The sequence below is a fragment of the Mus caroli genome, unplaced genomic scaffold, assembly GCF_978045245.1.
Source record: "Mus caroli unplaced genomic scaffold, Mus_caroli_1 scaffold_3, whole genome shotgun sequence".
Lineage (NCBI taxonomy): Eukaryota > Metazoa > Chordata > Mammalia > Rodentia > Muridae > Mus > Mus caroli.
In genome coordinates this window covers 93,517,634-93,535,768 of record NW_028227258.1, presented here as the reverse complement: position 1 = coordinate 93,535,768, position 18,135 = coordinate 93,517,634, and the positions used below count along the sequence as shown (strand labels likewise).

The 18,135-nt window shown below is 42.9% G+C and overlaps 1 protein-coding gene across 1 annotated transcript in view; it reads right to left on the bottom strand.

Moving 5' to 3' along the window:
• The window catches only part of Ift80 (intraflagellar transport 80), a 123,493-nt gene that overhangs the window by 70,596 nt on the left and 34,762 nt on the right, over nt 1-18,135 (bottom strand). The window contains exon 6 of the mRNA XM_085835836.1: nt 1,539-1,648. Within this exon, the coding sequence (XP_085691962.1) occupies nt 1,539-1,648 (110 nt within the window). The remainder of the gene's footprint in view (nt 1-1,538; nt 1,649-18,135) is intronic.

Genomic DNA, 18,135 nt, shown 5'->3' with positions numbered 1-18,135 from the left:
GAATAAGAATGGCCTCTATAGGCTCGTAAGTTTGAATACTTGGTCCCTAATTGGTGGAACTGTCTGGGAAGGATTAAGAGGTGTTGCTGAAGTACGGCTTTGAGGCTTCAAAAGTCTTTCAACATTCCCAGTGTCTTTCTCTGCCTCCTCCTTGCAGATAATGACATGAGCTCCCACCTACTGTTCCAGGGCCAGGCCTGCCTGCCGGCCTGCCTGCCTGTGGGTTGCCATGCTCCCCACCATGACAGACGTGGACTCTAACCGTCTGAAACTGTAAGCCTCAAATAAACCCTTTCTTACAATGTGGGAACACAGTCCAAGAATGCAGCCATGTGAGAATTCTAAGTGCTTGTGAGGAAACTCCAGGAAAACAAGACAAGCATCTCTTGGCCTCGGTTTGTTCAAGACACAGAGTTCTTCTTGGGAAGTGTGTTCATGCTCCTGCCAGGCGTGTCAGACAGGAGTGCGTCTACTCTGGCTGTTGTTATTCATATGCCTCTATGAGAAAACATGTTCTGGCCACATGCAGCTCCTTCTTGTGATTGCACACTTTACTCATGTGACTCTTCTTAACACACAGAGTTGATGCTCTGAGTAAACTTGGCTACTGCATGAATGAGACTTTAGTCCACCTCATTTTTAGGTCCTGGGAGGCCTAGGTTCACAGCAACAACGGAGCAGTAAACACTCTAAGATGCCTTGATCATAGTGTATTATCACAGTCACAGGAAAGTAAATAAGACAAACAAAAGTCAGGCTCCACTGTCATTATCAACACATGAGAGAAATCCTTCTGTCTTTCAGTGCTAGAATTCAATAACCAAATCTTGCATACTGGTTTAAAAGTCTGCCTTTTATGTGGCCTGACCTTCCTTAACAGCTCTTGCTGTTTCTTGGCTTTTGTGTGGTTCCCTTTACCCCTCTCTCACACAGTTTTGAGTAACCAATTTTTTTCTACTCCCTGGGTTTAGGATTACCTCCCATCTATTCTTTATGATTTAGCTCCTAATAACTATTCCTCTCTTCTGAATAGCACACAAGCAAATGTCAGCTCCACATCTACCCTTAAGCCAAATGCTCTCCATACTATTCAAGTTATATGCACATAACTGGTTCTAAGTCTAACAGTGACTGCTCCACCGTTCTGAAAGAAACCAAAGCCAGCCCTTTGAGAAAACACAAGTGTGCAAACAGATGAAAAGGATGATTAAAAACCAATCAGCACTCTAAAGAGTTTCACAAGCCCACGCACGAGACTGGCTCTGTAAAGCAAGGCCTCTCAGTTGTGCTGAATCACATGACAGCTCAGGAACTCAAAACACCTGCCTGAGTAACTACAGGAACAGGAGCTCAAGTACCGGGAAAGTGAGTCTTTGGGGAAACACAAGCAGAAAGACATTCCCTTATCTATAGTAAAGTCTGATAAGCCTGAAAACTCAAAGCTCTCCAGAGTTTAAGGAGACTAACCAGAAAACAGGAAACTGCAAGAAGCACCCGGCTCAGCAGAGACAGAGAGCCAGATAACTACTGAGATGTACCTGTAAAACTTTAGCATTTGGTTGAAGAGGTTTAATGATGAGCTGTTTGCCTGCTGTATAAAGAACCTTTTCCGAATCAGGGCCCCAGGCTACTGAATACACTGGTGTTCCTGTAAAAAAAGAAAGGGAAAATGATAAACATATTTTCATGTCTTTAAAAAAGAATGTTAAGAGGGTCAAGATTAAGCCGGGCGATGGTGGCGCACGCCTTTAACCCCAGCACTTGGGAGGCAGAGTCACTTGGGATTTCTGAGTTAGAGGCCAGCCTGACCTACAAAGTGAGTTCCAGGACAGCCAGGGCTACACAGAGAAACCTGTCTCGAAAAAAACAAAAAACAAAAACAAAAACAAAAACAAAACAACAACAACAAAAAAAAGAGGGTCAAGATCTTGGAAAGGTGACACTGGCCTGCAATCCAAATACTAGGGAGGCAGGAAAATCCTAAATTCTAGGTCAGCCTGAGCTACAGAGAGACCCCACGGATGACAAATAAGCTGAGTTATTTTCACTCTCTGTCAGTGGTCCTTTCATACCACAGAACAGTTGGAGACAGAAAGACAAACTAATCTAATAATTTCAAAATGAAAGCATTAAAGGTCTACTGTGAGCCACTGACACACTGTATTTCGTGTTTCTATGTTTGACATTGTTGTTTTGGTTTTGTTTGTTTGAGAAAGGATCTTGCAGGGTAACTCGGGCTGGCCTCACAAGCTTCCTGCCTGACTTTCTTTCCCACTGGGATTACAAATGTGACCCACCTTTCCAAAAGCATATCTTTTCATGTGTAAATTTAAACACACACACACACACACACACACACACACACACACACACAAACCCAGAGGCTTTAGGGTTTCTCTATAGTGCCCTGACTGTCCTGGAGCTCACTCTGTAGACCAGGCTGGCCTCCAACTCACGAGATTCACCTGCCTCTACCTCCCTGGTGTGGGAGTAAGAGCATTCACCCGCACCAGGCTGGTATATCTTACATAAATATACACTGAGAGTCCATTGCTATCACTCTCTACTGTGTTTTCCAAGACTAAGACACAGTCTTTCACTGGTCATGGAGCTCATCAATTTGGCTAGGTTGGCTGGCCAGAAAGTCCCATGGAGTTCCTGCCTCTGCCCCCCCCCAGTGATGGGATTACAGGGGTGCACCACCACCCCAGCTTTTCTGTGTGGGTGCTAGGGACAAGAATCAGCTCTTTCCCTTGTGTGACAAGCAATTTGCCTAAGGAGCCATCTCCCTGTCCTCAATCCTATGACTTCTTAGATTAAAGACTCTCAGAGGAGGACAGGTTCTGCAGTTTGTCAGATGTGGTGCCTATAGCCAGGATGGTGGTGACACTGCAAACAGGAAAGTACATGTATGTGTACAGTTTGAGTGTGAAATGCTCACTGTGGAAGGCAAGGCCTCAGCTCGCAGCACTATTACGGGAGATTCTGAACACTAGAGGAGGTAGGCCTAGCTACAGGAAGTGTATCAGTCAGGGCCCTGAGTCCCCCAGCCCCATCTCTCTCTATTCCTTCACTTGCCATGATGTTAATTGTTCTGCTTCTTCAGGTCACTGATGTCATGATGGACTAAGTTCTCTGAATTTTGAGTACAAAGAAAGCCTTCCTCCCTTGTTCATGACAAATGTTCTGACACAGCAACAGTCAAACACATCTATCACAAATCACGTTAGTTTCTGACAAGAATTTACATAGTATTCTTTAAACTCAGTTACATTTAGGGACAGTACTTTGTTTCTTTCCATCCTTCCTTTTTAAAAAAGATTTATTGACTTTGGTTTTATGTATATAAGTATTTTGCCTCCATGGATTATGTCTGTGTACTACATGCATGCCTGGAACCCACAGAGGCCAGAAGAGGTGTCAGGTTCCCTGGGTGTGGAGGTAAGAGAGTTGTGAGCCACCATGTGGGTGCTAAGAATAGAAAGTGGGTGTTCAGAAAGAGCTATCTTTCCATCCTACTCCACTTTTTCATGACGCAGGACCTTGCAATATAGTCAGGCTGGCCTTGAACTCCTGATTCTCCTACATCTGTATCCCAAGTGCTAACATTAGAGGTGTACATGCACCACCATGCTTGGCAAGGACAGAATTTCTTAACCCTGGGCTACCTACTATCTTCTAGAAGCTATGATTTATGTGGCCTTCATTTTAAGAAATAAGTATAATAAGTATAATAACCAAGTAAGTGGTACACACCTATAATCATAGCACTCACAAGGCCAACACAGAAAGATTACAAATTGGAGGCTATGCTGGACCACATAGTGAGTGATAGTCTAGGTCACAAACCATGGCTTTATCAAATAGACAGATAGACAGATCGATAGACAGACAGACAGACAGACAGATGCTGGACCACACAGTGAGTGATAAGCTAGTCTAGGTCACATACTAAGGCTTTATGAGAGAGAGAGAGAGAGAGAGAGAGAGACCACTGGTTAACTACTAATAAATAATTTGTAATCCCCTTACCTTAGCCTAGCTACCTATTCATTAGAAAAATTATCAGGGTTATATAATCTATGAAACATTAATCCATTTTTAATTATAAAACCAAGCCTTTGAAAACTGTCTAAAATCAGACTGTTACAGCAATTGGCTTCTATGAAAAAAAAAAAAAAATGAATGAATGAATGAGTGAATGTTCAAGAAATTTAAAGTCCCAGGAAAATAAAATCTGAATTTGCTGATTCATAGGTGACAGGCATTTTCTCTTCCTCTGTGATGCAGATATAGGCCAGATTTAGACCAGATTAAAAGTAGATAAAGGCAGGTTTATTAGGAGGCAGCTCTTGGGTGGGTTCACTGATCTCACAGTGGAGGTCAGTGAAGTCACACATCCAGGCTGAAGTAAGGAGATTTTTATAGAGTTTAGGTGAGGAGTGATGGTGTGCCAGCTAGGAGCTGGGATTGTGCCTGGTCAAAACCTGAGCCCCTGGGCGGGCCCTCTTGAGTGGGTTGCCAGATACTCAGAGATAGGGAGTAAGAACATGTTAACCTGAGTTTTCTCCAAGCAGATGGGAGGTAGTGTTTCTTTCTGTGCAGGCGGGGTTGGGGGGAGGAGGGTAGATGGGGCTTGCCAGCTTGTTCAAGGAACGAGCAGGGTTCCAGCCTAACATTGGGCAATCAATAAGATTTAATTACGTATTTGGAGAGAAAATTCAACATGCTACAGTCAACAGAAAGTGAAATTCACTAAAACAAATTACCATTACCGTTTATTTTGTCCATTTTCCCCCAAATAAGTACATGAATGAACAAGTGTTGATGGCTCGCAGAGGTTGGACAGTCTAGCTTACACCTCGACCATACCAACTCTTCAGGATGGCTCCACAGTTTTCATTTAATGTCATCAAGTCTCTAATCATCCTGTTTAGTCAACAGCACCCAGGCTTCTCTCTATATACACCAACCCATGAACCTAGGCCTAATTGGTGATCAAACTCAAACCCTGCACCTCCTCTGTCTGTCCTTATAAGAATATTCTCTAGGGAGCCTGGAGCAGGCCTGGGGCTCAACAGCAAATGCTAGCCAGGCTGAATAGGCTCGTGTCTGGAATCTAGCAGTCAGGAGGTTGAGGCAGGAGAATCATAATAGGACTGTAGTTATCTGTGGTTAACAGTAGTCCCTGCCAGGCAAAACAAAACAAAACAAACCACCTTCAAATGCAACCTTCAACTCTAACAAGCTCCCTAAAGGACGTAAACCCAAACTTCAGCGACTCCAAATGTCCTTCAAGGTAAAGACTGGCAGGGAAAAGCTCAGCCAGCGACTCAGGAGTTAGAAGGCAGTTGGTTAGCAGTGCCAGCCAGACAAGTGCAGCTCTCTCCCCTCAGCAGAGAAGCTTCTTTTTGCAGCAGATGAAAGCGACTTCAGAGATCCACAGAGGGTCAGAATGCAGAGAATAAAGAACCATGGGGTGCCAGGTCCCAGTTGGTACATCTACAGCACAGTCTTCTACACTGTGCCTATCCTGGCTAGTTTTATGTCAACTTGACACAAGCTAGAGTTATCAGAAAGAAGGGAGTCTTGACTGAGAAAACAAGATGGGCTGTACGTAGCCTGTAAGATATTTTCTTAATTACTGACTTAAGTGGAAGGAAGGTCTCAGCCCATTTGGGGTGGTGCCATCCCTGGGCTTCTATAAGAAATCAGGCTCAGACACCCAAGGGGAACAAACCAGTAAGCATCTCTCCATGGCCTCTGCATCAACTCCTGCCCCCAGGTTCCTACGGTGTGCAAGTCCCTGTCCTGACTTCCTTTCATGACAAACAGTGCTGTGGAAGTGTAAGCCAAATGAACCCTTTCCTCCTCTTGCTTTTTTGGCTGTGGTGTTTCATCAAAGCAATAGTAACACTAAGACAACGGCCCTGGGAGGAGATACAGGGACAAAGTGTGGGGCAGAGATTGAAGGAAAGGCCATCCAGAGAGTGCCCCACCTGGAGACCCAGCCCATATAAAGACACCAAACCCAGACACTATTGTGGATGCCAACAAGTGCTTGCTGACAGGAGCCTGAGATAGCTGTCTCCTGAGAGGCTCTGCCAGTGCCTGACAAATACAGAGGTGGATACTCACAGCCATCCATTGGACTGAGTACAGGGTCCCCAATGGAGGAGTTAGAGAAAGGACTGAAGGAGCTCAAGGGGCTTGCAACTCCATAGAAAGAAAAACAATATCAACAACTAGTACCCCCAGAGTTCCCAGAGAGGGACTAAACCACCAACCAAAGAGTACACATGAAGGGACCCATGGCTCCAGCCGCATATGTAGCAGAGGATGGCCTTGTCTGGCATCAATGGGAGGAGAGGCCCTTGGTCCTGTGAAGGCTCAATGCCCCAGTGTAGGGGAATGCCAGGCTGGAGAAGCAGGAGTAGGTGAGTGAGTGGGGGAACACCCTTAAAGAAGCAGGGGGAGGGGATGGGGATAGGGGTTGTCAGAAGAGAAACCAGGAAAGGGAATAACATCTGAAATGTAAATAAAGAAAATATATAATAAAAAATTTTTAAAAAAGGACAAAAGCCAAGACAAAATTAGAGAAGAGGAGTTAGAAAGAAGGTAAGGGCCAGAGGATCAGGACACCTGGTGTACAATACTGTCTTCTAGACATGACTGCAGCCATGAAGTCTAAACAGTATGGTAGTCTACACCTGTATACCAACCAGTCCACATGCCAATGTGGATGAGGAAAAATTTCATCACACCCCACCCCTAAATGAAGAGCTACAAGACGGACAATGGCTGTTGAGAGGAAAAATACATTTTCTGCAGAAAGGAGCCTCTGATAGTTATGCAGTCTGGAGTGATGGCATATAGGCAATCCTAAAGGAACTCAGTAGGCTGTGTACAAACACAACAGTACATTTTGTATACACACAGCAACAACATCACACATGGGGGCGATGCATGCCTTTATTACCAGGACTCTGAAGTTACAGGCAGGTAGATCTCTGTGAGTTCAAGGCCAGCTGGATCTACATATTGAGTTTGATATCAGCCAATGGTGTACAGTGAGACACTGTTAGAAACAAAACGTAAAAAACAAAACTAAGAATAATTACAGAACAGGTCGTGACTTCAAGGGAGGGGGCGTGGGAGGAGTAGGAGAAGGTAGATGATCAGGGAAGAAATGAAGCAAATACACTATACTCATGTATAAAATTCTCAAAACATTTAAATTAAAACAAAGAATGTAGTTAGAATTATAGACAACTAGTATGAGCTTTCTAATTTCCATCATTATACTTATATTTTGTGCAAAGGGGAAATTAATATATTTTAATTTATAAATTATCATATACTCACAACTGTCAGTAGGAGTACACTTTGCTGAATTGTATACAGAAATAATTCTGTAGTGCCAGCTCCCATTGAGTTGCACAGGATGTGACTCTGGGCCTTTAGCTGTGCTGTAGGATGTGGATCTGGGATGTGTTCACCCTCCTCCTCCCTTGCATTTGAGCTGAGGGCCTCTTAAGGTGGCTGTATCACCATTTCCTGGTTTACAAACCTTCCTTCCGAATACTCACCCACCATGTGAGGACAGGGAGACAATTTATTTCCTGCCTGTAGTTTTTTAAATAGTAATAGTGCTTCAGAAAGGTGACTTAGAGAATAAAACAAAGTAGGCTGAGAAAGTGAAACATGTAGTTTCTTTGTTACAAACAAGCCTTTAAACCACATTCCGTCAAGCAGATATTAGCTAAGGTGTGGGTGCTTTGGATGGGCAGCATTTATTTAGGCAGATGAACAGCTTTACAGAGAAAATGATTCATGATAAGTCTCTCTTACTAGCATTTGAGACAAATTCATAATATTAAACCACTGTTACAAACATACATATTAAAGCATGAGTTAGCCAGGTGTGGTAGTGCCTGTGTGTGAGCTAAACACTTAAGAGTGTAGCAAGGGTCTGTTCCAAGTTCAAGGCCAGCCAGGGCTCTCCATCAAGACGCTGTCACAAAACAAACAAGTAAAGCACAATCCATGTTGTACTACTTCAGTTTGCAGAGTAGAACAAGAATACATTTAGGCCCAGATGGAGTTATTTTAAAATAAGAATTTAGTAAGGTATGTAACAAGATGTTATTAATTCTATCATTAACAAAAATAGAAATACATAATCATTTTGTAATAAATTCTGGCTTTTGTTAAAAAAATTTTTATGCTCCATTTCAGTTAAAACACTCAAGATCTTGTTTTTCTGACTTAGTACACTAAAGTCATGTGATCTTTTTGACATTTTTTAAGAAACCACATGCACCTGGGGTTGTGTTAAATGTCAGACCCTTATCTCTCTGTAAAACAAATTATCTAAATTCTTTCAACCCTTGAAAGCATTTTAAACCACAGAGGAGTTGAGAAAATGTATTTCCATTGTTTTAAGGAAGTACCTGGTCAAACGTACCATGTTTTTCACATTCATACCATAACAGTATCCCCTAAAAGTGTTGTTTTTCTGTTACTAAAAGATGTATTAGAAACAAAATACTCGCTAATGTGATACAGTGGCTGTCTTTGCCTAGATTTTAATATGGATTTACAGAGTGGATAGAAATACGTAAAATGGAGCCTAGCACTAACTGAACAGTCCCTGTTAACCAGTGCACTAGCAAAGGCTTTGTAAACTGATTGTCAACATTCGCTTCTTTGCTCTTCACAGTAGAAAGCACTCAAGAACTAATTTGCCAGCTAAGCAACAGTGGCCTACACCGTGCCTTCAGACAAGCGGGTCACTCTGCAAGATCCTGTCAAAATAATCACATTTCCACTCATCTGGATGTGCAACTTGGTTTTTATGGGGGTCTCAAACAACTGGAACCGGGGGTGGGGGGTGGGTTGTGCTATGCCAAAAGCTGTTGCCTGAATGTGGGATATGTTCTTCTAGATGGGCTGCCTTGTCTGGCCTCAGTGGGAAAGGAAGCGCTGAGCCTCACAGAGACTTAAAATACCAGGATGGGGGGATACCCAGCACAACCCCCTGCCCCAGCTCAGAGGAGAAGGGGAGGGGGCAAGAAATGTGTGAGGGGTGACCAGGAGGGGGCAGTAAGCAGAATGTAAAGTGAGTAAATAAAACTAAATTAAATTAAAAACAAACCACATTTTGCTTTCACTCTACTTGCAAAAGACAGATAATCAAGTGGGCCTCATTCCAGCAAAGCAACTCACTTATATGTGTCATTGGGTCAAGATAAAAAACAAAACAAAAACTAAAATAACAGCATTTGTTTCCTCAGGTTCTACCCTCTGCTACCTCCCCACTTCCGCATGACTTTATCTTTACCTATGTAACTACTCCCAAGTTAAATTTTAGCCTTTATTTCTGATCTTCAACACATTTCCATTTCCCCCAAAGATACCTAAGAACTCAAACTCTATAATGCTCCACCAGAATCTCTTCTTCCTCTGGCCCTCTATCTCTTACAGGGTACCCACCCTGCTCAGCCCCCTCCTACAACTATGCCCCACCCTCCCCCAATGGCCACATCAATGCTTCTCTTAAATCCTACCCTCATTAACAAAGGACCTGTCAGAATCAGCCTCACTGGCTACCGTCTACAAATCGCAATCTCCTCTCACAGGGAACGAGCAAGTTCCTCACAGATAGTCACTTCCTCCCCTGCCCCACTCAGGGTTCTCGGGTGCGTTGTTTTCTTTTGTTACAGGGCAAGGCAGTCAGCATGGTTGCTCCACAGTTCTCAGGCACACCCAGAATGCCAGGCCAGACTTAACTGACATACCCTGGCCAGATGTGGAGTCTATCTACTTCACAGATGGGAGCAGCTTTACGCAGATGGAACTGGGTGTGCAGGGGTGGAGGTAATGGACTTGGACTCTGTTATTTGGGCAATTGCTTTGCCGCCAGAAACTTCAGCCCAGAAAACAGAACTCCATCTCTCAGGTAACTCAGTCTCTAGAACAGGTTCTGGGGACCAATTGGAACTTACATTGTGCATACAGATCCCAGAGTTCAGGGCAGGTAGAGAGAATAAATCAGACCCTGAAGGAGACCTTGACCAAATTGACCCCTGATGGTAACTTGGTGTCTCTCTGACCTTATGCCATATATAGGGCTGAGAACATCCCCTATACTTTAGATTTCCCCCTCCCCCTTTGAAATCCTATATTGGAGGCCCCCTCCCATGCTGCCTAACCTCCAGTCTGCTATCTTAGCTGAATATGACCAACATAAGTTTTTAAAATCCTTGGAATCCAGGATTAGGGTCCAGAAGCAACTCTGGCTGCCATCCACCAGGCTTATGAATCTGCTTCTTCCCCTAACTCTCACTGCTTTGAACAAAGTAACAAAGTCTGGGTTAAGAGACATAACCACAAGCCTCTGGAACCTTGCTGGAAAGGGCCTCACACCACAATCCTGACCACACTTATGGCTGTCAAGGTGGACGGGATCAGGAAGTTGATATACCACTCCCAGGTTAAGCCTGCCGGGAGAGAGAGGATACAGAAGTTGAGGTCCCAGCAGTGGAGACTTCTAGATGAACTGCCACAAGAATGATGGAAGGTCACCCCACACCCTGTGAATCCACTGAAACTGCGGCTCTAGCGCTCTTGATCCTGCTTGCTTGCAACAACCTTGTCATCAGCTTCACAATGGCTGGCAGGAGAGCCGACTGGACTGCCAGGTCTTAAGTCCTCTCTCCCCAGACTTAACACACAACTGTTGGTTACCGTACAGGAACTCTTCATTGGAAATGAGGTACATCCAGCCTATTCCCACCTCTGCAACGGCGCCGTAACCCCTACCGTTGCAGGATACATGCTCTTCCCAGAGAATACTTGGTGCGCTTGTACCTTCGGGCTTACCCCATGCACTTATGGCCTGCTTGTAAATACTGTGGCCTCCCTTCCCCCAGCCTGGAACCTGCTTGCTCAAGGGTGGAGCTACCTGCTCATTCGTCCTGCCACGCCTACTGCTGGAACCTGCCTTTGCTGCCTGGAGGCACACACGTATTCGTCCTGCTACTGGACCTTAGTTACTTGGCGGGATATTGGGTTCCCTCCCCCTTCCTTTATAACTGAGTGTCTGGAAATAGTAAAATTGAGCTTTGATCAGAATGTTGTCTTAGCTCCATTCATTCTTCCGCCCCGTCTAGATTCCTCTCTTTTCAGCGAACTGCCATTCTCAGTTGAACCGTTCGTGTTGTGGACTGCGGGCAGGCCGCAACAGTTGGCGCCAGAACTGGGACCTGAAGAATGGCAGAGGGATGCTAAGAGAAACGACTGCTGTGTGGAGCTCCACAAGAAAGGAAAGGATCTTCTTATCGGAGCATCGGAGCAACGGACAGGTACACATGCTAGCGCTAGCCTAAAATTTCAGTTTTGTAAAGTGTTGCTGAGGATGCAGTAGGATACGAATCAAGTTTGAATCAGTGCTAACCCAACACTATTTCTGCTTGGGTCAGCAGCTCGTTAATTGGAACTAGATACGGAGACAGGCGGTGTGCCGCAGCTTTTTAGAAAGCTGCTTAGGTGGAAGAAGGAAGGGTTTAAAGTCATGGATCAGGCGGTTGTTTTTAGTTTTCAGGAGTTGTTTCAGGCCAGAGGAGTAAGGCTTGAAGTACAATTAGTAAGAAATTTTTTAGATAAGATAGATAGCTGTTGTCCATGGTTCAAGGAAGAAGAAACGATAGATTGTGGAACCTGGGAGAAAGTTGGTGAGGCCTTGAATATCGCTCAGACAGATAATTTTACCCTAGGTCTCTGGGCGCTTGTAAATGATGCTATAAAACATGCAACTTCTCCAGGGCTAAATCGCCCTCAGGCGGAGCTTGCGATATCTCAGGAGGAGTGCCTATCAGAGAAGGCCTCCTCAGAAAAAGATCTTCTTAACTCAAAAATTGATAAATGTGGAAACTCTGATGATGGACTGAATTTTAACAAAAATCACTCAGATAGAGGAATTGCCCATTACCTTAATGAGAATTGGTCCTCTTGCGAATCTCCCGCTTCACCTATAGTCACCACTTCGGGAGGTGCTACTCATAGGGACACACGGCTAAGCGAGTTAGAGTTTGAGATTAAGCTTCAGAGGCTGAGTCTCTTAAGATATTTCTAGTTTAGATAATGATTAATGTGGTTCCTATCCTAAATAGTAAAATTTAAGATATAAAGCAATGCCTCTTTATTAAAGCGTTAAAGCTTGCTTTAATAGGTATTCATAGGTATTAATTGATATCCAAACTTCGTAATATGATAGTAATGCTTCTAATATTGATTTTAACAGTGATAAATTGTTTTAAACATAGGTTTTGCTTTCCCAAAGTTGTAGATATTATCCTAACCTTGCACAAAAACTTAAAAATTATGGTTAAAACTGCCATTGTTCCATTGACTGCAGCTTGCAGTTTGATTGCAAATTTAAGATTAATGCTCAGATTAAAAAGTATTTTACCTTTGAGTCAATACAGGGCTCTGGGCAGCCCCAGAGCGGCTTGTGGCCCTTTCTTTTGTTTTGCAAACAATGCCTAAAAAAGTTTTTCCCTGTGTTCAAGAAAATTTCTTTTTAACAGTGTTACAGATCTATTCAGATGTTTAAAATAATGCTTAAATTCAAAGATTTTTGCTTCTAGTAAACTGGTAATCACTAGAAAATTTTGCCTCTACGTATGGCTAATATAGCTTTACATTATGTAAGAAAAATGTTTATTGTTTCTGCTTAAAAGTTTTAATCTTTCAGTATATATTGTTTCCTAAGTGGAAAGTATTTTATTAACTAATGCTTCTCAAGGGAAGTTTACCTTAAATCCTTGCTCTCACCCAAAAGATTCAGAGAGAGTATCCTTTTATTATTTAGTGTTTTAGTTTACTACAAAAGGTTTTACAAAAAATAAAGAAAGCTTTTATAATTGTTGTTAATTGGTAATTAAAAATTAGTTGTGCCCAAAACAATTCTTCGGCCAGAAAAAACATTATTGTAAAGTCATTTTTCTCATCCTCCCAGCCAATCGTTGGCCCATGTGGGCCCAACTAGCTGCTGTGGGGCAAAGTCTTAAGACACACAGTTGCCCCTGTTCCCAACACAAATAATCTGGTTGAGTGCTGTAGATGGTGTTTTAAAATGCTGAACAATCAAACCTTAATTTATATATTAATAGTCAATGCTATATCTCTGAGCTCATAATTACTTAAAATTGTTTGTCCCTCAGATACTATTTATTCTCAAATTTACAATTGCTTATACATATTTCTAGTTAATAAATAAATAAATTATGCACGTGTGACTCTTAATAACTTTTCAAACTTTCTAGTTACAACCGTTCCTTTAAAAAAAAAAAATGATTGAAAGTGCAATTAGTCACTGCCCCTTTACAGCCAAACATTTAAATGTTTTGTCCAACAAGTTATTAATTCAAAAGGTTAGATATTGTAAAATTTTAAACTTTAACCTCTTAAAAGACAAAAGAGAAAAATTGTATCCCCATATATACTATTTAGTGCATTTACATGCACAATATTTAAAACATACCTTTATTTTCAAAATTTGAGATTAAAATGTCAAATTTAATAAATGCTTTTTAGTATTTTAAAAGGGTCTACTTATTGGCTTATAGATTGATCCTAAAACAGCTACCTTATTAGGAAAGGGAAAAACAGGTTCTCTCCACAGAACTCTACAGAAGCATATTGGTAATTCGTGTGCTGAGCTGACAGGTAAGTTAACTCAGTGTCCTGATTAAAAGGACTAAAAGATTAAATTCATGTATTAGATCCATCCTTGCTTGTCATTTTTCCAGTTTAGACTAGCTTCTAGCCTTTTAACTTTATGGCAATAGTACATCAGAGACTGTATATTCAGACTTAGTAAAATTAGTCATTTAATAGAGTCATAATGATTTTTCACTCTTCTTCAGTGTGACCAGCCATTCTAACTCAATCTTAGACTGGTCTAATATTCAGTTCAATTATTAGAGATTCCTATATTCTAAATTACCTAGCAAAGTTAATTCAGAGCATTTCCCCCAAGGTCACCAAAGGCTCATCTTGCCTTCACCTTATTTGTCCTAAACTTTTTGCAAACTGACATTAAAGGTCAGTCTGCAGCGGAACGCCACTGGCACCCAGTTACTTCTAATTCTTATGCATTGGTAAAATGGAAGGACGTCCTGACTAATAAATGGAAGGGTCCGGATCCAGTTCTAATCTGGGGAAGAGGCTCGGTTTGTGTTTTTTCACGAGATGAAGATGGAGCACGGTGGCTACCAGAGAGATTAATTCGTCAGGTAAACACAGATTCTGTCTCTTCTCGTAAGTATCATTCTAAAGACTAAAATTCCTCTTGTGCTTAGAATTCAGCTGGGAGTGGAAGCTCCCAGAAACTGTTTTCCTCTGAGCCAATTCCCCTACAGGAGGCCGGAGATTAGCTTTAGTTTTACAATTTGCATCTAAATAAAGTACCTTGACTTCTCCAAACAGAAAATTTACATTGCTACCCTCTCATTGTTTAGATTTCTTTCTTTTCTCAAGCAGGTCAATCCACATTCTCCGGTTCTCCGCCCCTAAGAGCAAACAGGTGGTACTGCTAATCTCCCTTCCAAGGACATCCCAGCATGTGGCTTTCACTCTAAGATAAGATTTAGATTTACCAGGAGAGCTAGGGAAGTAGAAATTTCATATATTTACAGAGATTAGTTCTTATTTTGATAGAGATGGGCTTAGTCCCTTAGCTGGCCTCTGGCTTTTCACCCTTGCTGTTACTGCAAGGTGTCCTTAGTTCCTCAGGCTATTGGGAATAACAGAGATGAAGAGGAAAGACCTCCAGCTCCTATTTTAACCACAATCCATGGTGTTAATACTGACATAATTCTTGTCTAGGCCTTGCTAAATCTGAGGTTGACAAGTCTCATATAGAGACCACACATAACTCAGAACTGCGCTACTGATTCATAATCCTGGCGCAGGAGATTACTGTGGAGGGAAGGTCCAGCTTGACCGTTTCTGAGTTCCCTGTGCGACACACCTGATTTGAAAGAGGTTGGTATCTGATTCCAGCTAAAACCAAAAATACCTAAGGCTCTGCCTCCCCTCCCCAAAAGATACCAAGAGCCACAGATGTGAGTTGTTATAACACTCACGGGAGGAATCAGGTCAATGTCCACCCAAGTCAAGGTTAAAGGCCCACTCATCTATGGATGAAAAAAATCATTTGATCACCTCTGTTAAGCATTGCCTATTTAAACTTAATTAATAGGGGGGAGAGAGGTTGGAGACCTTACTGTCGTAAGGGCAAGCCCTTCACTGCCTCCCACCCAAATAAAAAAGCCAACTGGCCTTGTACTAAAGAGCTGGTCTTACCCTTTCTCCCTGTTTCCCTGGCTGTCACCCAAATTACGGAGGATTATCAGCTCAGTGTTATTCTAAATTTGTTTAGTTAAACTCAGCCAGGGTTTCAACGCCCTACTTAAAATGCAAACAGGTAGTTACCTATTCAGCACTAATTAGCATTATAAAGTCAGAGCCTATTCTGTTAGTGGTTTACTAGGATAATAAGGACAGTCTTAGCCAAATACAGTTTACCATTAGAAAAGTTAGGGAATCCCACGGAAACAGGTTTTTTCTTTAGCCCTAAGAACTCAGGCAGAACTATTGAACATAAATAATTTTTCTGTCTCAGGCCAGCCTCTTTTTTTTTGTTTGTTTGTTTGTTTTGTTAACTAATGGGAGGAGATGTGGCCTCCCTTCCCCCAGCCTGGAACCTGCTTGCTCAAGGGTGGAGCCTACTGCTGGAACCTGCCTTTGCTGCCTGGAGGCACACACGTATTCGTCCTGCTACTGGACCCTGAGTTACCTGGCGGGATATTGGGTTCCCTCCCCCTTCCTTTATAACTGAGTGTCTGGAAATAGTAAAATTGAGCTTTGATCAGAATGTTGTCTTAGTTCCATTCATTCTTCCGCCCCGTCTAGATTCCTCTCTTTTCAGCGAACTGCCATTCTCAGTTGAACCGTTCGTGTTGTGGACTGCGGGCAGGCCGCAACAAATACAACTGAGGTTTTTTATGTTCTGTACAGCTTGTACCCAGAGTGACTTATTACTCTGGAGAGGATATCTTCAACCAGCTAGCACCTCTAAACAACTGGGTTAAAAGGATGGCCACCTCCACTGTGTTATCAGGTTCTCTCCTTGACATAGGGCTTGCTGGAGCTTGCTAGTGTATGGGGCCTCAGAAACATCTCAAGGATTCAAGATGGCCCATTACTGAAGGTGGGGGGAGCAGTGAGAGGGATGAGACAGGCTGACTCCATGGCAGGCTTCAAATTGGCAGTTAAGGAGACTAGGCCTAAGAAGAAGGAAGACCAAAGTGTGGATACTTCATTCCTTAGAATGGGGAACAAAGTACCCATGGAAGGAGTTACAGAGACAAAGTTTGGAGCTAAGATGGAAGGATGGACCATCCAGAGACTGCCCCACCCAGGGATCCATCCCATATACAACCACCAAACCCAGACACTATTGCATATGCCAGAAAGATTTTGCTGACAGGACCCTGACATAGCTCTCTTGTGTGAGTCTATGCCAATGCCTGGCAAATACAAAAGTGGATGCTCACAGTCATCTATTGGATGGAACACAGGGCCCCTAATGAAGGAGCTAGAAAAAGTACCCAAGGAGCTAAAAGGGTCTGCAACCCTATAGGTGGAACAACAGTATGAACTAACCAGTACCCCCAGAGCTGTATCTCTAGTTGCATATGTAGCAGAAGATGGCCTAGTCGGCCATCAATAGGAGGAGAGGCCCTTGGTATTGTGAAGATCATATGCCCTAGTACAGGGGAATGCCAGGGCCAGGAAGTGGGAGTGGGTGGGTTGGGGAGCAGGGCGGGGGAGGGTATAGGGGGCTTTGGGGATAGCATTTGAAATGTAAATGAAGAAAATAGCTAATAAATAAAATGCAAAAATAAAATAAAATAAAATAAATGGAGACTAGGCCTAAGAACTGGGCAAGTCCAGGCAAGCCCAGTGAAGTCAATTACTAATAGAAAAAGTCCATGCCCATAATGGTTCAGGAGTGCCTAGAGACAGAATAAGATAAAGCTCCTCTGCCTCGGCATTCCTTAGCAACAGTTTCCAGCCTCCATGCCCTGATAATGGTTCTGCAAGGCCTAGAGACAGAGGAAGACGAAACTCATCTACCTCGGAATTCCAATGGGCTTTAACTCGAGCCTGCGAGCCCACTTAGCTGTCTCTCTATCTTGGTAATGGGGAGACTTCTGCCTTTACATACTATTTGAGTCCAGGGTGTCACTCTTGGGGAATTGTGGCCCTTTACACTTTTCACCTTCACCCAACTGGGGACAGAATGGATCCTGAAATATTTCCTACTTACATATTTTCCCACCTTGTGTGATCAAACACATCCTGTACAATTGGGACAGCGTGTTTGGTATCTTATAGAAATCTCCCCCACCCACACACCCACCCAGTATTTCAGGAAGCTATCTGTCCTTGGGCAATTAGGGCTTATAGGTTAACTTTAGCTTACAGAATAAAGACTTTCATTGGCTATAAACTCTATAGCCTGTGTCTGTGTAGTCCTCTCTGGTGAGCTCCCTCTAACAGTTTAGTTTTGTTTTGTTTTGTTTTGTTTTGTGGAAGTGTGATGCAACTGTTTGTTTTTGAAAGACTGTAGAGTTTCCTGTAGGCCAGGCTATCCACAAATTGGCTATGTAGCAAAAACTGACTTGAACTTCTGTTCTTCCTGCTTCTTCTGCACCCCACCCCAAATGCTAAGATTCCAGTCTTGTACCACCTTGGTCAGCTCAATTCTGTTTGAAGATTTTGTGAAACTACAGAATAAACTTGAACCCCTCCATTCTACATCCTGCACTGCCAACGCCATGGCATTTGTCAGTACTGTTGCCCACACACCTGGAATCTGCCCAAATGTCTGCTCTACTTCCCTGACTTCTTGCTTCCTCCTCTCTCCTGCCTCTGATAAAATTAACTTCCTCCAGTACCAAATCTACTATCACACAAATATGGCTATTTCCATACCTAATTCCTTCACCTTCCAAAAACCCAGTAAGAAGATGCTCCACTGTTTGCCTTCCCAGTCAATAC